This window comes from Phalacrocorax carbo, chromosome 5, assembly GCF_963921805.1.
Source record: "Phalacrocorax carbo chromosome 5, bPhaCar2.1, whole genome shotgun sequence".
Taxonomy (NCBI): domain Eukaryota; kingdom Metazoa; phylum Chordata; class Aves; order Suliformes; family Phalacrocoracidae; genus Phalacrocorax; species Phalacrocorax carbo.
In genome coordinates this window covers 5,327,679-5,349,601 of record NC_087517.1, presented here as the reverse complement: position 1 = coordinate 5,349,601, position 21,923 = coordinate 5,327,679, and the positions used below count along the sequence as shown (strand labels likewise).

General features: G+C 38.6%; 1 protein-coding gene across 16 annotated transcripts in view; it reads left to right on the top strand.

The window, feature by feature from the left end:
* ARHGAP15 (Rho GTPase activating protein 15) overlaps window positions 1–21,923 on the top strand; it is a 345,294-nt gene that overhangs the window by 59,680 nt on the left and 263,691 nt on the right. For all 16 annotated transcript variants that reach the window (XM_064451021.1, XM_064451016.1, XM_064451019.1 and 13 more), the window contains 4 exons: window positions 1,003–1,077; window positions 5,380–5,441; window positions 9,487–9,574; window positions 15,616–15,705. In XM_064451021.1, the coding sequence (XP_064307091.1) occupies window positions 1,003–1,077; window positions 5,380–5,441; window positions 9,487–9,574; window positions 15,616–15,705 (315 nt within the window). The remainder of the gene's footprint in view (window positions 1–1,002; window positions 1,078–5,379; window positions 5,442–9,486; window positions 9,575–15,615; window positions 15,706–21,923) is intronic.

The window sequence follows — 21,923 nt, the reverse complement described above, 5'->3', positions numbered from 1 at the left end:
TAAACAGAATACATTATGACTTTTGGTTAACTGTTTTAATAGGGAAAAAGCGAATGCATTATGATGAATACAGTGGAAACTAGTTGAGACTATATTTTGTTGTTTGCTTTTTGGCTTCAGTTAAAAGAGGGGATAATCACTGAATTTTACAGGATCCCAGCTCCAAATTATATTGTTATTGATTGACGTTGAATTTAAACTGTAAAAGTTTTATTTTTATATATATATTTACACACGTACACACTTTTGGGGTGACCTGTTCTTTGTTGCAGATTTATAAGGAAGTGAACTGCTATTGACATCTACCAAACGCTTGATTTGTGATGAAGCTTTTATTTAGTCTTAATAATTTCTGGTATAATGCAATAATTTTGCACAGTAAAGTCGCAGATGGTTATACTGGCTTCCTCCTAGAAAAGAGGGAACTGGAGGAGATCAAGGACTCAGTACCTAAGAGAAATTGTAGAATCAGGATCCAGTATTGCTGTAACCTTCCAGCCACAGAGATTTTAGAAATAGCTTTTGAAGAAGTTTAAATGCATGAGATATATTATGCGTTTGTTCCTAATTATTTTCTAGTTTCTTCACTGACTTGCTTCGCGGCTTTGAGTTTATAATTAGCATCTTTCCCATTTCTGTAAAATGGGTTTAAGAGCACCTAACCAGTTAAGCAATTTTTGAGATTCCTGATGGAAAAATAATACTTTAAAAATTATTATTATTATCAGATGGTTAATTTTGAGTTGAATTTTCAAATGTGACATCACAAAGAAATACATTTATGCCAGAGATATTTAGAGTTTAGTAGCCATACATTTCAAGTACACAGGGCTCAGAGAATACCAGTTTTCACAGAAATGCAGTACTGAAAGAAACCAGGTTTCCAAAACTCCATCCCATGCATGTTGTGCATGCCAAGTAACTGAATTTGTTGTTCCATCTTTACCTGAGTGTATTTGAATCTTCTCTGAATTTAAATCCTCGGATTTTTGTTCTTTTTAGATAAATCGTCATAGAAGAAATCATTCCCAACACACCTTAACGCTTGCAGACATCATTAGTACACAGGAGCACACGGTAAGTAATTGCTCTATAGATAAATCTCTCCTGTTGTTTTAAGTGTTTATAATGTAAATACATATGTTTTACTAAAGAATAACTACATAAGGCTTTGGATGCCTCGAGATGTTAAGGGATTTGAGGGACTTCGATTAATCAATGAAAAGAATAGTTTTAGAAGGTACAAAGCGATTTATATAGCTTGACTTTGTTGTTAATTCGGTTGTACTAGCCTGATGTTTCATCAGTGTTAATACTTGGTATAAAGGAATGCGATAATGTCTTTGTCTTTCTTCACCCATATTAAGGTGTTTTTAATATTAATATAAATTTTTATAAGGAAAAGTGATAACGAAGTTTAACAAAATTTTCCTTGACATTAAGAGAACCTAGGGGGAATAAGCAGCATAAACATTTTTCTATTAAATGAATATGCAAATAGAGATTCATCAAAGAAATGTTGGTATCTGTGGTACTTGTAGCTACACAAACTTCTCAGAATTAGGTAGGTTCAAAATCTTTGAATGCTTCTAATTAAGAAAATTATAGAACCTGTATGTGAGATAGATACTATAAGGAAAAGTAATTATCAATAATACTGTTAGGTTATAAGAGATTTTTTTTTTTATTAAGAAGATCAAATATTTACGCAGACAGACTCTCATCTTTAATATCCTTCTGAAAAGGGAATATAGAGCCCCAATCAAATACAAAAGTCCACAAAATAATTCCATTTTCTTGTTTCTATGCTGATTCTTCAGGGCGTTTTGGGTCATTTTCTCAACCTTCCATATGTTGAAAAGGTGCAGGAGGGGCAGCAGCTTAATGTCACATGATGAAATTTATTGAGACAGAAACAACAGAACGTATCATTAGGATATATTTGGTATTCTCTTTAATCTCATATCATCCATTTACAGAAGTACCCAAAGTTGATCCTGAGCTGTCTTGGAAGTATTTTCTTGAAAACATGCAGAACAGAAAAGGGGTTGTTAACAGATGCTAAACAAGGGGAATATAGCACCCCAAGCGGAGGTTATAAAAATATTGGGGTCACCCTAGGAATCTTTTCGTTTGTCTTTGTGGTAAAGTTGTTTTGTAATTTCATAAATGTCCTTTATACTATTTACAGAGAAAACAGTGCATATTATCGATTAATGAAGACCATGCTGATTTTTTTTTAAGACAGCACCTGTACTAATTCAATTAAAGCAATATATATATGAACATTGATTAGTACCGAGAGGTCTCATATTAACTGAAGATCTTGTATTTTTGAGCTCTTTAATTTAGAACAAATGGTGGATTTGAGCTATATAGTTTAAATCAGGATACTTTATATACCCAACGTTTCTTAGTGGATTTGATATTCTAGCTCAAGACAATTATAAGGAAAATATGACTGAGCAGCGACATTTTCTTTGGAAGAACATCCAATTTTTAACTTCCGAAAATGTGAGAATAGAGGTGATTCAGATCTGTTGTTGAAAATCATATTTGGCTTTAGTTTTGGATTGGTTAAAATAACACTTTGGGAAGGGTGGTTGGTAAACTTTGAAAGCATGAGATTTTGGGTCCGATTCAGAGAAGCAATCAACAGCTTGAATGGTTAGCCAGTGCTCCTCCCAATTCCTGTTTCCAGATGGATAGAAATATTTAAAAGAATAACCTTTCTCATATGTTATTTGGCATTTCTGGCCCTGGCCAAACACCAGAAGTCCTATGCTACAAAAATGAAGGGTTAGAAGAGGAAGAAAAATATCAAAAGATGTAAGTTTGATTTGGAAAAAAAAAAAAAAAAGAGTAGGTGGAGATGGGGATTAAGTCTTATTTTAGCTCTAATAATTCATCCATCCATCACTAGATAAATAGTGACAAGTCTCTGCACAATAATCCCTACATACTTTCTCTCTGGCTTTTCTATGGCAATGATATGCATGACAGGAATTTGCATGAGATATGTACAAATTATAGGAAATGCACGCACTAATCCTCATGTACCCATTTGAGAATGTCACCTAAATCATTGTCCACAGACCTATGGACCTTTTCATAGGTACAAACAGATACGGTCACAGTGTACATGTTGTACACCAGCAACAGACAAAATCTAAGGAAAAACTTAAACGGATTACCCTGTTAATATCATGATATTTTGTATAATCAAAATAACATATGTTTGATTTTAAAATTCTTATGTTGCATGTTAAAGCATGTTTTATTGCTATGTAATATCTTTGCTGGCAGCAAAATTCTATTGAAACTGTTACAAAATCACCTTGTGACACAATTTACTATAAAGATCGTGTGGAGTTACAATATCCCGGTCAGGCACTGACTCAGTAATGTTTGAAAGGGAAAACAGACCCGCTCTGAATCACAGTTTTCCTTCTTTTCCCATTAGTGACACGGTTGGGTCTTCCTTAGTTAATGAGATCTGATGAGATGGCAGGTCAGTGGGTTTGGCTGAAGACCAGTTGTCTTGTTTTGCTTGGGTTTTAATTTTTCAAAATAAATTTACATAGCCAAAAACCCCCAACCTATCCCAAACTGTATATCTGTTGTGGTTTAACCCCAGCCGGCAACTCAGCCCCACGCAGCCGCTCACTCACAACCCCCCAGTGGGATGGGGGAGAGAATCGGAAGAGTTAAAGTGAGAAAACTCGTAGGTTGAGATAAAGACAGTTTAATAACTAAGGCAAAAGCCGCGCACAAGCAAAGCAAACCAAGGAATTCCTTCCCTCCCTCCCATGGGCAGGGAGGTGCTCAGCCACCTCCAGGAGAGCAGGGCTCCATCACGCGTAACGCCATCACTCCATACGTCCCCCAATTCCTTCTTCCCCCAGCTCTATGTGCTGAGCATGACGCCCTGTGGTGTGGGACATCCCTGGGGTCAGTTGGGGTCACTGGCCACGTCCCCTCCCGGCTCCTTGTGCCCCCCCAGCCCCTCGCAGGTGGGGTGGGGTGAGGGGCAGGAGAGGCCTTGGCTCGGTGCAAGCCCTGCTCAGCAGGAACTGAAACACCCCTGGGTTATCAGTGCTGTTCCCAGCACAGATCCAAAGCACAGCCCCACACTAGCTACTGTGCAGAAAATTAATTATCCCATCTAAAACCAGCACAATATCACAGCTGTACAAGGGATGTTTCAGCAGATCACAGAGAACCAAGTGTCTGCAGGGGCCTCTGGCTTAAGGAAAGTGTGTGCAGAGATGCAGAGGAGCACAAATTAAGAGGTAGAAATGAAAACAGAAGACCAAGCCTAGGTCTTTTTTCTAATACCCCAAACCCAAGCACCATCTTGGTACCCCGCAACTAGGGTTGCAGCCTCGTGTATACCAGCAGAGCCGTTAGCCTATGCTGACACCACAGAAGAGGGAGCAGGTTTCAGTAATAGCAAGAGCAGAGTATGGGATCTACGAAAGCGGTATCAGGTTGCTGATATCACATACTCCTTTTTATAGGTAATAGCTAAGGGCTTTGCCTTTTTGGGTGTATTTTGGAAAATGCATAACACAGCTGTGCTTTCCCTTCTCTATAATTCTAGTTTCAGATTTTATGTCGAGAACTGACAGAACCACTAAATTTGGTTTTCTGCGCCATACTATGGGATAATTTAGTTCAGCTGGAAACTTGAAGTTCTGCATGCGGGGGCACACACTCCAGTGAAGTGTGACCTTTTAAGGGCTACGAGGGGTGAGCACCTTGATACCAGCGCTCATCCCATCAGCCAGCACCACTTAAAAACACGTTCCCTTTTAGCATCTTGCATGAGTCTTGATTTAGTGCTGACTCAAAGCGGTATGTGGCACCTATGAAGGCAATGTACCTTTTCCCACTCTACGGATATTTAATGATTCTCTGACACTGGTTACCCCTAAACATAACTCTCTTCAGAACATAAGAAGCAAGAGTCTTTTACTGAAGTGTGGTGTGTCCCTCGTAGCTATTAATGAAATGTGGACTCCTGGAACTCAATATATGAAATGTTACCTTGACATAATTTACTTGCAATGTATTTTCAACTCACTTTTTACTTACAGCTAGAAACTTTGCTTACATTAAAATAAATTTATTTGAAATCAATCAATAGAATAATAGTGGGGTTTTTTTGAGGTTAATTCTGTGTACTAACTGACTTTAGATGTTGTTTACAAATTTTCAAATGAACTGACTATATTGGAAAAAATAGGTGACAAAACTGAGAATTAGTGATAAAATGCCTCACACTAGATTAGCTAGATGCACACTCTCATGCACGTACTAAGTGGATTCATTCATCTAAATAAATGATATGATTTTGACTTTTTTTTTTTCTTGCAGGTAGTGGAGAAAGAAGGATATCTTCTAAAAGCTAAAATATCAGACGGTGGCAAGAAATTAAGGTATTATACGTGAATATTACAGAACTTACCAGTTGCAAAATTTAGAGGTGATGCATTTTTAAGTGTACGTAGCTACTATTGCTGATAATTGCCAAGTTGCCGTTGTTTCAGTGTTAAGCCAATGTAGGATTACAGTCCCAGAAACCAAGTGACAGCAGCTAAGGGACTCGTGGCATGCAGTGAGCACGTGGCAATGTTAGCCTCTATATTATACATATTATACACAGGTTAAGGTAACCTTATGGCACTGGGCGGGCCAATAATATGTTTTCCAGTGGGCAAACTTTCAGTGCCGAGTGTGTGCTTGAGGGCTGAAGGATGGGATGTGGGAACCCACCATGCGGTGATGCCAAGCCAAGATTATCAAAAGTGGTCAGCATGTACTTGCTTAGCACTGTTTGTGTAGAAAGTAATGTGAATAATAATGCTGCCTTTTCTGGAAGGATTTGCTATGGTTTGTTGTGTTTAGATGCCTGTAAAGCAGTATCAGTGGTGTGACCAGCACTGTGTGTTACCAATGAGAATGAGAGAATATTGCGAAATATTACCGTTTCTGCCTGGAGAAAGGAGCCAAGTGATAAGTTCTCATACCTATGTAGTGCTAAACCATAAGGACCCTAGAAATGTTCATTGAAAATGAAGCCTGGAGGTCCTCTAGTCCAACCTCTCACTTGAAGCAAGAACATTGCCAATGCATGGCCAAGCCTGCTGCAGCTGGCTGCCATCAGAGACTGGTGTAACTTGCCCTTTGGGAAAAGGCATTGAAGCCAGCGATACTCTATTCCCTACTTTAGGCACTGGCAGAAGCTTTTCTGCAGGGTGTGCATAGGCTGGGCATCACATGCGAACAAGCCCAGACAAGGAGGCAGTTTTACCTTCCCAGCAGCTCAGGCGCCCTTAGCACAAAGCATCTCCATGGCTTGGCATCGCACGCCGCCTTGGCGTGGGCGCAGGGAGGAGGCAGCGTGGCTCGGTCACTTGTATTATTAAATAGTCTCGTATTTTTAAGTAGCCTCGGAGCCTGTGAGCACCACTGAAGCTATAACGTGCTGCCATCAGGTGTTCATTTGACAGAATGCAAATGCAGCCGCAGCGCCTGGGGCTCCCTTTGCAGCCCCCAAGAGTCGGGTGGCACCTCGCAGAGGGTCGCCAGCACCGGCTTCCAACCACGACTTTAACCTTGTAGCTGTAGACGACTTCACTCAATATCCTTGTTAATTCTAGCTGGGTCTTCTCTGCATACTGTTATTTATGGCTCTATACAGAGAGAGGATGGGTAGCGGGCATTCATCTACACTGCGTACGCTTTGTCTGACTCCTCTCACTTACCTGGACTTGCTCTTCAGTGGCTGGAAGTGATTTCTTGAATCATGTTCGTGCTGCATGGCAGAAATTAGAATATTGTGAAAATCTTGACAATCTTAGGTCGCCATGTGTGTGCCCATCTGTACGGAGGCTAATAGACCTTAAACATTTCTGATAACTTCATGGACAATCTTGTAAAAATGCTGACTAGTTTATACACTTTTAATCTTAGGTCACAAAAGTAATGTTTTGATTTTTAAAATGTCACTTTTTAAATGAAACAACTGTAGAATAAAACAACGAGGGAATTTAAATTTTTTTGGGGGGAAATTCTTTAGATAATACGGTGAGATTGAGTTGCATTCTCATAGCTTCTGCAATTCCTACACTCTCCTGCAAAACCACTGATTTTTCTTATTCCTGATGGAATTAAAGCATTCTCTCCTTAAATTTCAGAATGAAACTTAGATAAAACATCTCACCTATATAACTTAAGAAATAATTATCACTGACCTTTTTTTTTTTAATGAGGTCCAGGTTGAAATGAAATGTTTTCACATCCTGGCAAACTTCCCAGTTACTTTGATCAGAAATTAGAATGTTTTAAGAAGATTGCACACAAGTCTGGGACCTCAAAATACAATAGCTAATTTATATTTCTCAGGTAGGAAAACCTGCCCGCGAACAGCTGGAACAAGCAGATCCCTGGCTGGTAGATGCGGCCATGACACAGAAATGTTCCTCTCCATAGCTAATGTCAAGCACTTGGTGGTCGCTGGGTACTGAATCTAAGCTGTGTCCCAAGGGTTTTAATCCTTCAGTAATCCATATTTATCCAGGATATCCAACCCATAGGAAAATCTGCTTAAACCCGCACAAGCGGCGTGCCTGGCCACTTACTCCCCTGTGCAGTTACAAGTCCTTTTATGAGTAGGGAAAAAAAATTGAAAAGAACTGAAGTTGCTCTTTCTAATAAGCAACTTGTATTCACTGCCTTGATGGTGATTCTCAGCTACAGCTCTTGTTTCCTAAAGATACTGTAAAAAACGATTAGCTGAGGTTGAACTGTTCTTAATGCCAATATGCACAACCCATAGCTATGACCATAGTTCACATTAGATAAGGATACAGTTCTATAGTGGTAACAAATTTAGCTGGAAATTTCAAAGTGACTTACAAACACTCTCCTCTTGTGGGGGAATATTTGCCAGTGAGGGTCAGGTACTTCTCTAAAACCCTACTGTTTCTTTCCCTTTCTCAATGTCTCTCTCTTTATTTTTTCCCCATTAACTTGGCATAAAAAATGCAGTTCTATTTTCTTCTGACATATTAATCTCCTCTACAGAGACTTTCTTTCACTGTTGCCTCTTGTTGGCCATATTTTAGGGACGATCGTTAGATCATGCTGAGTGAAATCCTGCCCACGCTGAAGTGAGTGCAAGTTCCTCTCATAATGTCAGTGGCGTTAGGGCTTCATCTGTAGTACTGGTTATGCTCCTTAAGCTGATGACTGAAACATATTGAATAGGAGAGTCACTAATAGAAAAACTGCCTGTTGTTATGCCTGATGGGCAGTTTGATGGGATATTGAGTGCAGCAGAGCTTTGAGATGGATCTGGAAGTGAGCATCGCTAAGAAGACCGACAGGCTTTGAAAAATGAACAAAGCCAGGTTTTGCTAGAATAAAAAGAGTGTGTTTGAGTTACTTAGGAATACCTAAACAGAGAAAACTCAAAGGGGCTGGGGAAGAGAGGAGAGGAAAAAGGGTTTCTAGCAGCTCTTCCCTGGGCCCTGGCTGCCCTTACCAGCAGCTCCCTCCTTTTTAACGCACTGCAGCATTCACGCGAAGCAGCCTGTTTATCAGATCCATTTTCACGTTTATTCTAAAATCTTCAGATTTGTGATTTGCATTCACATAAAGAAAGTAGTGGCTTCATGAGTGTTTTTGTTGATATCAGGTGTTATGACCATTGAGAGTGTAATCTAAAAATAGTTTTCTATTAGACCAGATCTACTTGTTTATGATTATGCAGCGGTTTGAAATATCACACTATAGGTAATTTATATAATAGGATTTTATTTTGAGTTGATTATTATGTTCTGCCTCAGGGGACGCTGTTTCACATATCTATGTACATTTTGACTTCTCCCTGGCCCCAGAACCTTACCAGCTCACTGGGGCTGCACCGTGAATTTCTGATGTTTAATGGTTACTTAAATGTCTCTCAGATATCATTCTTATCTTCCTTGCTCTCCTGTAAATTTTTAATTTAGGGAAAGGAGGAAATATCTGGGGCCTTTCAAAACAGACCTTTTGCTGAGCTCTGTGTTAGCAGATCAAAATTGCATTTTTCCTACTCGGTTCTATTTTAAATATTAATTACCAGAAGAGTACCAGCTATTGGACTCCTCTAATTATATGTGAAATTTAAGCATGTGTGAATAGTTGCACTGTTTTGCTGTGGTTAAGAAACCTTGGTGGAAAAGGAACATAGATACGCTTTAAAACATGAACAAGGAGAAGGAAGGCCTTCAATCTTTGGGCCACATTCAGGTGTGATTATGATGGTGCAACTCCATCAATATTGATGGAAGTGTGTTGGTGATATTGACTTTAGACGTTTTTTTGTTCCTGAATTTAAATAATTTAAAAAAACCCCACCTACAAATAGAGCATCTTTTACCTCCTGCCTTCATGCCTTGCTAATTTTTCCTTTTAAAATGTTATTTTATTTTTAAGAAAAAACTGGTCCACGTCCTGGATTGTTCTCACAGCTCGGAAAATGGAATTCTACAAAGAATCCAAGCAGCCGGCGCTGGCCAACCTGGTAGGCAATCAACCATCCAATGCCCTCATCTTCCTTGCAACTGCTATTTCAGTATTAAAAGTTTGGTGTTTACATAAGACAAATTCAGACTGAGCTGGCAACCTTCAAAGGTTTGAGAGCAGCTGAAGGGAAATGTCTTGATAAACTTTTAATCAGATGTAGTGTATGAGAAGAAATAGGACTTAGCATGTCCTTTATTAAGAGGTGCATTTTGAGAATAATTGCAAAGGGAGACAAATGGTGAGTGACTATCCGGTAATGTGAAGGTAACACTTTAAATTAAGGTGCCATTTATAAATGCTTTATTCTTATTCATGAAAATGATCACTAAATGCATCTACTTCCTCAAATAATATATTATAAAGTATGTTATAAAATGCATTAGTAATAAATGCTTAACAGATGATGCGATGAGAATCTGTTGCAAAGGATATTGTAAGACGTAAATTGTATTAAACCATGTATGTGCATCTTTAATACATGAATTTAAGTTGTTATCTACCATCCTATAAAGTGGCTTACACATTAATAGATAATAATAAATTATTTATAAATGGCACCTTAATATAGGGTGTTACCAAAGCAGAAAACATTATAAGTTAGCAAAGTGATTTTTTTTTTTAATCGTAGTACAAATGTGACATCTACCATATCCTGCTAACCTTCCTGAATATTTCTATGACTCCATCTAATGCAGCTAATGCAATTTCTGTAGCCTGTAGTTACTACAAAGTGAAATTTGCAGTACCTTTTTATTGTGCCCCAAGGAAAGACCACCGATCTTAGTCTTCGGAGATGTGACAGCTACGTTGCGCAAGCAATAACAGCTCGTATCCCTTCAGTGCCAGTTACTGCTGAGTTTGAGCCTACAAACCTGAATGTGGGCAACAAAAGGGGAATTTGGTAAATGCGTGACACTGTGGGCAGTGAAGGGACAGGTTTGACAAAGCCCCGTTGTGAAAGGCTCTCAAGGCCTGATCAAACCTGCCAAATCTCATTGGCATGATGGGTGGCCACAAAGGTGCTCTCTTTGGCAGGAGTCACAAACAATAAGCTATTTTTTTCTGTGGCAGGTGATACAAACCTTTTCTTCTATATATTCTTGATCTATCAAGGCCACCTGCCATAAAATCAGCTTTAAAGAACACCTTTTCATGCCTTGGTTGTTTTGTTTTTGTTTTTGTTTTTTTTGGAAAGATGATGAGTGTCGCAGAAAAATATGTGCTTTTATCTTTTCTCTATTTCTAAAGGATGAAACCTGGTACTTTCTGCTCATGTTTGTGCCAGTTCAGCTGGAAAATACTACTTTTCTGAAGCCATGAAAACAGTATAGCTTGAATTAATATTTTTTTTTTACAATCATCTGTTTTTCTTAAAGTTGAATTAGACGTTATTTTAAAAAAAGGTCTCAGGTGAACTTATTAGGAATAATCTTAAAATTTACTAGCTGTTCTGTACCTCTACCTGCCACCTCTTCTCCTGTATCTTTGCAAGCACTCACCCAAATCCCAGAGGATAACTGCACCAGCAAAAATTCACCACACAGCAGACTCGATTCTGCTCCGAGACTCCTCCACATGGTTAAAATTGCCATTGGCTCTTTAAAGATTTACATACTGAAGTAGACTTGCCTGGAGAACATGACTCCAGCCCAGATCTCAATCTGTTTAACTCGAAAAATTAAGGTTTGTTACAACAAAGGATCTTTTGAGAAGTCAGTCCTTTTCCCTGAAGTTTCACTTTATCCCCAGTGCTCACGATTGGTGAGATAACATCTACTGCCTCCTGTGTTAGGCAGAGCACAACATTCTGATCCCATATTTTGCTCATTATGGGGGAAAAAATAAGTGGTTTGTTTTTTTATTATTATTTATTTATTTCATGCTAGATCTGAACACTGAGGCTGTGAACTCAACATTCCCTAGGTGAGAAAAAGCTGTTAAAGTTACATTTTTTTGTCTGTTCCGTATAACTTATATGCAATGGTAAGTAAACAAATTGGGTAAAGCTTAAAAACAGCAAGAGCTGTCAGTATTCAAAAGCTTATAGGCCAATTTTGTAAAGCTACATTTCACACATCAAAAAAAAGCTAAACTGGCACGTTGATCTCATCTGATAAAGCAAATGCAATGCTTATTTCCTTTGTAAACCATTTAACCAGATATAATTTTGATAGTGGAAAGGAAATAATAGAAAAAGGATTCATTAGAAATAATTTGTTTACTGATTTTGTTGTTTGTTTTTTTTTTTTTTTTTAACCCAAGCTATAGTTTACTTTGGAAAAAGGGCAGCTCAACCATTAATTAAATAACGTAATAGAGGCAATGTTCATTCACGATAGTATGACTTATAACAAAGCATTTTTATTGTTAGCAGGAAAATTGTGACTTAACAAAAAGGTTGATGTTCCTGTGTATTATAAAGATATTAATTCATTAATTATTAACTATTAAATACTGTACATGAAGGGAAAATTTAGAATAAGACAGCATCATTATAAGAGGAACGAGATTTCACATTAAAGGCAACAGGACAGAGGGAAACGAAAGCAAATTCTAATCATACCTCTTCTTTTGATTAAGATATCATTTAGAGGTGATTTAAAATTATATTTACCAAAATCTTTAATAATTTACTAGTGCAAAGAACCAGTAATAGCTAACAGGAGTTTTTGTTGCTCTTCTGTACGGTTGTAGATGTAGGACTCCCTATAACAACTTTCCTATTGATTTGCATGGAGAAGACTGGATCCATAGCTTTCTGGTGATGCTAGTGACAATATCTGGGATTATTAGTAGTAATAGTTAGAGCAGAACAATTAAAGCACACAGAGGAGAGATTCAGAAAATGAGCTTGTTTACAAACATTACTGAAAATGCAAGTTTGCATCCCATGTAGCTACATCATTATCTTTTGCTGCTGCCTTGATCATTTGTGGTCATGCTTTTGATACACTTCTTTTTTAGCATTGATATGAATATAACTCGCTTTTTATTTTAAATTAAGGACGTTGTGATCTAAATGGATCACAGCTCCATTATTTCTTACCAGCATTAAATTCTATTATGAACCGGTCTTTCTGACCAAGAAAAAGTGGCCTGTTTATTCCCTGAGATAGTTTATTCAACAGAGGTTATTTTAACCTCAGGTTATTAGCCCATCTGCAAAGTAATTTAGTGAGTGAAAATGCTGCTGAAATCCATATTCATGTTTAGGAAGATTTCATTGTAGCAGACACTTGTATCAATTTACAGCATAACCCCCTCCAACAACACTGAAATAACATAATTGCTCTGACTGCAAAACACAAAGCAAGGACGCAGTGCTCAGGCTTTCCCAGTAACCTTAACTTACTCCCTTGCGGCGTCTCTGGGTAACACATAAACTGGAAAGCAAACCGTGTAAAAAGCTAATGTTTAGGCCAGAGTGAATGTCTAGGCAATTTTCCTGGGGGTCCCTATGGATTTAAGCAGGGCTTCCCATTGTGTGGAGCTGCCCACGTGCAGAAGAAGGGCTGGTGCGGGCAGTGGATGGTTTCAGGCTTGATGGATCTGAATGGTTTTGCATGTAGCTTTCATCAGAAGCTTCATATACTCTGCCATACCCATGAGTCTCCTATAGCGTTCGTAGACGCCACGTATCCTGTTTTGGTCAGAACTGCCAAATTCCCCAAAAGATAATTTTTCCAGTTGATTATTGTACCTAGCAGAAGGGTGTTCATCTGTCCAACACCGTGAGCTTGCATCCCATTCTTTCTGGAAAGGGAGATTCACGTACTTATACTTTTCTTCTGCTTATTACAAAATCAGAGCTGTAAACAAACTCCAGATTGCTGCTACAACAACAACAAAATTAAACGGCGTGTGCTCTGAGTGCACAGAGGAGGCCAAGTTCTGCTGCTGCATGCGTTTTTGTACAATCATAGAAATTAGAGATGGTAAAATCCTATAGAGTTCACCGTTCCATCTTCCTGCAAAACTTCCCTGGGCTTTCCATTGTTTTTTCTCACTTCAGCGTGAAATGCCATGGCAGTTTTCCTGAGGAAAATATTCTGTAGCCCAGTACCCTTCACTATCAAGAAACTATTTCCTGTTTCTTTGTCTACATTTTAATCTTTCCTTTTCATTGCATTATATGTTTCCAAAATTTCTTGACTCTTTCTGCTGGTGGAATAAAGCTGCCCTTCTTTGTTAAAGTGTTTTCAGACTCAAACGATCCTTTTGGATAATTTTTTCAATGAAAGGTGACCCGGCTGTGTTGCGTGCTCGTGATGGGTTGCACACCTGGTCATTGCAGGGAGTCCTGGGGAGGAAACTTCCCTGGGGTATACCCTGGCCAAGGGGCGTGATCTAATCAAAGGAGGCACCATAGCCCTGTTTATAAAAGTATAGTACCAGAATACTAAAAATTAATTTGTTTATACCAGTAGGTTGGGGTTTGTCTGTTTTTTTTCAATTTTGTCACTTTTGCCACGCAAATATTAACTGATTAAATTTTGCAGCCTCTTTGTAAAATATAATATCAATACTGCAATTTTGCTCTGTTATTAAAAATTCAGAAAGATTAAATTCTTGTCAGAGGCCAGGCAGGAAGTCTGAGGCAAAGTTGGGGAAAGAAGTCCAAACCCTGCTCTTCCAGTGGTTTAGTCACAAGAACATCCTTCTGTTTTGAACAGCATGTGTCTTCTATTAAACAAAAAATAATAATAAAAAAGGATCACAGACACACAGGACTGTCAGTTTTAGAGGAGCAGAACCATGGTGGTTTTATTATTTGGCAAATGGAAACCATAATTACAACTCCAGTACTGAAAACTGCCAGAGACACTGGCTGCAAATCACTTGACCAGGATATCTTACTCTGCCTCTTTTAACCTAAATAGGTCTTTTTCTACCCATCTCAAAAGCACCCTGCAGAACACACTATTTTTTTTTTTTAGCCTTTAATAACAACATCAGAGACATTCAGTGAACATACTTTGGAAAACTGATTATGTGGTTGATGCTGGACTGGCCACTGTTCACTTCTATTAAGTCTGTTTTCCTACCACTAATGCCATTTTTTAAGGTAAAATGGCTTAAGAACAATAGGGCAAAAAAGCTGCATCAAGCTGATCAATTACGTTGTGCGGATGTTACTCCTTATTCTACCCAAAAGGGAATTATTTATGCCTTATACTGTTAACAGTAGTATTTTTATTGTTGTCTGGGATGTGCAGTACCTTAATCTACAAAGGCTACTCTGAACTACGTGGGCTTTGCCAGGACTGCTGCACAGGCAGAGTCCCTGGAGCAGGAGCTTAGGTGGCAAATGAGGATTATTGTGCTTTACACCAACTCCCAGCAACGTAAATGATACAAGCAAACAAATCTGCTCTTCGCATTATTTGCATCCATACGGAGGAGCTGGGGAGGCAGAGCTGTGTCACTCCGGGATGCGCGGACTGACACGGCGAAGCAGCAAACTGTGTGGAGCTACCCCAGTGTTGAGCTCTGTCTGGGTGCCACACATGCCCTCCAAGCCTTTTTTTCCTTCTTTTTTTTTTCCCCAAAAGCTAGAAATAACAATTTGTTTAGAGGAAGGGGATGGCTTATCTTACAGATACGATGTATGTCTAATTTGTGTCCTTTCCAGCTGCATTAGCTTAAATTTTCATTTGGAAAACCCACAAAAGCTTACCTTTAAACCCAATGGCTTTTCAAGAGGTTTTGCAAAGTAAGCATTCAAAATATCTGGTCAATGTGTATGCATTTATGTTTTGATCTTTGTATGTTATATTAGACTGGGTTTTTAAAGCATCTAATTATTTTAAAAATTATTTATCTAGTATAAGAACCTTAATTCTGAGTTAATAACTACTCCTGAGGTGTCTTTAACAATACCAGGGAATAATGAACTCTTTTCAGTAATACCAGCAGCTGTGCTACAATAATCTGTCACTTAAACTTGATCTATTCTTGTTTTATCTGATAACTGCTCCCAGTTTGTGAAAAGTCAGGCCATATTCATGGTTGGTTTTTTTTTTCTTTTTTTCTTTCCAGAAACCAGGACATAAACCTGAGTGTGTGGATTTGTGTGGTGCTCGCATTGAGTGGACCTCTGAGAAATCCAGCAGAAAGAATGTCTTTCAGGTAAGAGGAAACGCATGTGTTTCATTGCTCGTTTGAGTATAAACTCTGTTAAGTTAAGAGGTATGTTTTATTTCCCTGGTTTTAATAACTAGAGGCTGATTTAATACAACGTTTTCCTTACCAATACAGGAGTGTAACATTTTATCAAGCATCAGTTTACTATTTTTCTAAGAGAAGGATTTCTGATGACTGAGTCTCCTAAACACTTGAGAACCTGTTGATTTATTGATTAATGCTCTCTATATTCAATTTGTTTTTAAAACTTAGTAGGTAATTGCTTTGGGTTCAGGCCTAGAATCTTGACCTAAAGGACTTCCATAAACACAACTTCTTCAAACTGCTTATACAAGCATTGCTCCAACACAGTGCGGTTGCTCTGTTTATTTTTATTGCCGTTCAGGGTCCTCAGATGGTGATGACCCAGGTTCATTTCTGGAAGGGGAGGGAAGGATTTTAAAAGCTTGCCTCTGTCAGGGCCAGCGTAGAAGGACATGTATTTCTCATAGGACTGTTCTTCACTGATGGAAAATAGTATTATTTCATTACTTCGTCTCAGTCCCATTGAATTGAAAGGGAGGATGAAGGCCCAAGAAGATGAAAGGACGAGAAAAGCATTACTGCAAGGTTATCATTCCGGGATCTAGGGGCTAAAATATTTATTACAACGTCTTCAGGTTTTGGACATAATCCAGCTCCCATGAATATCAGTAGAAATTGGGTTTTTTGTTTCACTAAAAGTTGCATCAAACCACATCAAAACTTTATTCTCTGTGAACTGGGTTGTCTCCCAGAGTTCTAACATTAAGAGTTTTTAACAATACAAACAGGAAATGGAGGAGAGATGCAGAAGGGAACATGTCAGGGTTAAGATACTGTTAGTTACCAGATAGTCCTTTGGCATCATCTCCAATGAAACATGCTGGAGGAACCAACTGCGCCTGGGTCTGGGGTTTAAGAAAAAACCCACCACACACAAAACCCCCCTAAGAGACTGCACGTGGCTTCTGGAAAAGAAACCTCTTTGGGTCAACTGGGTGTTACAGAGATTTTTTCAAGGTTTATTTTTCTAGACATCTTTCTAAAGCACATGCAATGTATAGAAATATTCCTCTTCTTCAAGACAGTGAGACTTATGAGTCCATACCCCCCACATCCTTCAGGTTGTCCTGAGACAACACTTGGAGCTTTGTCATTTCCTAGGTATTTTTAGAATAAATATTTTGGTTTTGCTGTCAATCTTCAGCTTTTTCACTTGGAATGTGATTAAGTATAACCTTAGCCTTCACTCCTGCAACCCCCTGAGCACACTGACAGGTCTTCTGAGCTTCTAAGGTTTATTTCTCATTTTGCAGTAAGCAAAATGTCTGTTTGGAAATGGATATTGGAGGGGTGATTCGTTGCAGCTAATACATTTCCAATGTAAAGACAAATGAAGCTCGCTATTGATTTACCAAACTGGTTGTACGAAGAATTTGCAATGCATTTTCTTCTCACTTCTGTTAGTGTGAGGTGTAACTCCACTGAATCAGAATAATGTGAGAAAGGAAACTCATGCACTACTCTTTGAACCCATTAAAACGTGTCTTCATCAAGCCAATAAGTGAGTGGGAGAGACATTAAGAAGTAAAAGCATGGGAGGAAGGACATATGTTAAGACACATTTTGAAAAGGGATGGAGCATTGTTTAGACAGAGAGCTACAAGAAGATTGTGCCAGATGGTAAGAGCGAAAGAGGAGAAGGCTTTGGCACCAGTAGTGGTGACATTTTGGGAAAGGAAAGGACTGAACGAGACTGGTGCTACATGAGCAGATAGAGTGGGAAGGGGACTAGAGAGAGAGCGAAGATTTATGAGATAGTCTGGAGGCAATCCAAGGCGAGTTCGAAAGCGGAGAGGTCAGTTTGTACCTGGATACTGAATATTTCAGGAAACACTTCTGATGGTCTACTTATCCCTAGTGGGTGGGAACAAGATTGATAATATATCTCTACTTTATTAATAGATTTGTTCAAATGAAAAGAACATGGGTGACTTTTAAGTTGGGTTTTTTTTTTTTTGCAACCTAAATATAGATGCATTGCATTGCTATTTGATTAAATACATTAGCTGCCTAACTTTGAAACAATCGGAAATATGTACAATTATATCCTCAAAGACTGGTAAAAAAGCATAGTTGGTGGGGTTTTATTTCATTGCTTTCTGAATAATAAAACATTATTTTCTGATTCAAAGAAAACACTGGTTGCTTTCTGCTAATATGTTGTGCTAGGAGTAGGATTTAGCATGGGTGCTCAATCTGAGTTCATGAATTATAGATTAGAAATAGAAAATGACTACTGAGATTTTTGATTTGAAGAAAAAGAAGGGAATCTTGAATTTAAAATCTTAAGTATATGACAGTTAATGGATGGTAACAAGAAGATGGAGTGGAGGAGTATCATAAAGAAAACTAATTGGAAACATGATCGATGCGGGAGGAAAAAAAAAAAAGAGGACACTGCAAGTAAATGATATTCAGGCAGGAAGATTTGGGTTTCTGGTCTTGATCATGAGGTTTTCAGCAGTGTTACTCCACTCATTGTAATTGAGCTACTCCCTGTTTAACAGGATAAGTCTGATCTCTCTCTCACACTATCCAATTTGTGCATGCAATTTATTTCTGTTCTTGAGGAACATATTACGTGGGGGCTTTTTCAAGTTTTCCTTAATAATATATGCACATCTTAAAATATAACCTCCTGATTTTCCTTCATTTATTTTATTGATGATATAGCCAGCACCAAGGAAAAGAACTGGTTAGAAACGGCTTCGCATGATGCGGGGAAACGTAGCAGTTTGCAGTGAGATACGGTGCTGTTTGTTCTTGCTGGCTGAATGACGCGATACACTAGGTCTTCATCAGAGGAGTGGTGAATAAAAGAAGATTTATGTTCAAATCACATGCTTTAAATATTTCTGCTAAGTGCTAGTTTGCTCTTTGGTGTTTAGCCTGAAATTTAAAGCACTGAGGATTAAAAGGATTACAACATAATCTTAAATAATCCTAAGTGTCATTTACAGAGAGATGGTTGTAATAACTAAATAAAACCATGTTAAGGGATGGCAGTGTTGTCAGTCAGCAACTGGAGCAGAAACAGCGCCTATGTCACTCTGTCGTTCTCCTTTTTCCTTTATTTGCCTTAGTTCGATATTGGGTAGGTGTGTTTTGATGTGGGTTATCAGAAGAGAAATAACAGGATGGGCTGCTTTTCAGTCAGTACTAAAATGGCTTCTGAGGCACCAGTAACTGAGTGAGTTTATAGATTTTCTCCATATCCAGTGTTTTCTGCTTCTAGTAAACTTTTCAGCTGGAGTTTATTCTTTCCCCTGCTTTACTCACCCTCTAAGTCAAGAAGCCCTTTTAACTTCAAATTCAGCCCAGACGTGGTGGAAGACGTGCTCTTGACCTCTGGCTTCGTAATTCTGGAGCTTCATTAGCACAAAGTCTTGTGGCTGTAGACTATTTCCTTGAAGAGGTTTTGGAAGATTTCTCTCAAATGATTCAAAAAAGAAAACGAAAAATAGGAGAGAGGTGAAGAGTGCAAAGAAGGGTCACAAGCAGCATACTTATGAATCAGTGAAGCTGCTTTGTTCGCTTAATAGCACCATTCATTTAACTAACAGACTTTTTTTTAGTTTCTTTAGTAATAATTTTTCCCTGTTTACCAAGTCCATTTTTAAGGAAGGTTTCATATGAAGAATTCCAGGAGTTCGACGCCCTGCCTCTTGCCACAGATCTGGTGTGATATTGGTTTTTGTTTCGATGCGCTGCAGCTGTAAGGGGTTACTCATTCACGTGCAACTAAGAATTGTAAGTGTATTTTACAAATAGAGAAATCTGTGTAAGACGTACAGTATTTCAACAGTGAGACAGCTGAAAGTACAACTGTACCTATGTGTAATAAGAAAGAATTTATCTTGCAGCTGTTTCATATATAATAACATTTATGGTGCTGATCTAGGGTAACTCCCTCGTCCTTGAAGCTATCCAGCTTTGTCCAAGAACATAATCTGAATGATAAGCTATTTTGTTCTACATACTGTAGGATCAGTATAATATCTGGATGCTTCCCAGGAATGTTTTAAGTCACCGCTTTTTGCCATGGGAAGGATCATTTTCTTTTCCATGATCTCTCTAGAGGAAGCACTGAGAGTGCAACGTGGAGGGGCTTGGGTTGGGATTTATATTTGGATTTCTTTGTATGTTTTTAAATATAAATGCTGCCTAGAGGAGGCAAATCTAAAAAAGCCACCTTGCACTCAAATGGATGTGAAGTTTCTGGTGGTCCTTGTCAGCAGCTGGAGCATGTTGGCCATCCCAAACCTGCCCTGGAGAAAGTGCTGTTTCCAGAGCCTGAGAGTGCTCCTGCCTGCAGCTCCTGCGAGGCAGGCGGTAACCTTTGCTGGCTTTGAATTAGATATGCATTAGATGGACCTGTCGTGATTTTAAAACATCTGTACAGCATTTTGTCCACTTCTGGAGGTTACGGCTGTGACTGTGGTTTAATTTCTATCCCTGAGACCTGAATATTTTTTTTTCCTAATTAAAGGACTTAGCCCTATCCCACAGTTACTCGACGGTGTCAGCAAGAGGTTCTTTGAATTATAAACTTATAATTAGTTTTAAAATCCCACAAGAAAATGGTCTTCATCGTCATCGTAGAGATGTTCAACCATATAGTTTTATGTAACCGGTACTCTGGTTTTATTGGTGTGAGTGGGAGATCTTGAACACAACAATGTGGAAGGGTCTCTGTAAGGTGCTTTTGTTATTTCTGTCTTTCGTCTCGTTAGTCCTTGCCAGAAAAGCCCCTGCCAAAATGTTCAGTGAAACATAATGGGTGGATACAGAAAATCTCCTGACCTACCGAATATCAGCTATTTTCTTTTGTAACCTAAATACAACAGGACTTGTGAAGACTTTTTTTGACCTTGAGTTTAGTTGTCTTTATTCTTAATTTTTTTTTCATTTTGAAAGCCACATAATACTATTTGTATTTGACAGAAGTGCACACAAAATGTAGAATCAGAGCTGTGAATGGTGGATACTTTAAATATGCAGCATTTATACTTATTTCAGTATTCTGGGGCTTGAATCTACTTTTGTAATAGTGTACCTCTGTGGATGTTTTTGGAATCACTTCTGATTTACATCTGTTGAAAAATATGCTCTTTACTAATTGCCCTATTATCTTTTAATTTCTTTTAAACTGGAAGCTACAGATGAAACTGTGCTTCCTTTAGCTCATCGCCTTCCTTGAGCCCCCACATTTTGTGAGGTGTCAAGCAGCTGAGATCATGACCTTTGCTTTAGGAATCTGCTGTCAGAGTAGAGCTCTTAGCGTGCAGAACCGAGCAGGATCGGTTTTGCTCGTAGCGGCAGTAGAGCTGTGTTTTCATTGCCTGTCTGTATGCCAAATTTGTATTGTTGATGTAGCAAAGAGAAGTAAGAGAGTCCGTAGTGTAAGATGAAAAATGTTCTTGATTGTGGGGAAAGTTTCGCAGAAAATAGAAAATGGCACACAATATATATTCTAAACATTATGCAATTGAGAAAGTCACTTTGCCTTCTAAAGACTTTCACGTGACATTTTAAGGTGATAAAAAGGAGAGACATTAGGAGGAGAGACATGTAGAGATGCTTGGTAATTGTGTGTGTGTGTGTATGAAAAGGGCAGATTTAACTGTAATCAGGTTACATGTGTTGACAGTAGCTGCTCCTGGGGCCCAGGGAGGTGCTCCTGGTTATTAAAGAATGCAATAGGTAGAAGCACTAGCTGAGAAAGAAGATGATCCTCATCTAGCCCAGAACAAGCAAGAGCCTGGTAACTAGATCATGTATATAAGTATGCGGCTTCACCCTCATTTCAGAAATTCTAGGTGAGCAATGGTCGGGCTTTAACCGTCCTGGGCGACTGGGTGTGTTTGCCTTCTCTCAGTGGTGGTTCGCTCTTAGATTTGATGTTACCCACCTTAGTCTAAAGAGTATATTGAGAGTGAAATGAAATTCAGGTTGCTTTGTAAACGTGGACACAAAAATGCTTGATGTGATTTGTGTGTTGAGGAATGCCAGGTAATAAAACCAGTTTCCCCTAAAAAAAAAAAGAAGTGATGGAGAGAGGGACACATTTCATTACCCCTGCGATACAAGCAGTGACAGCGAAGCATTACACCTAACGA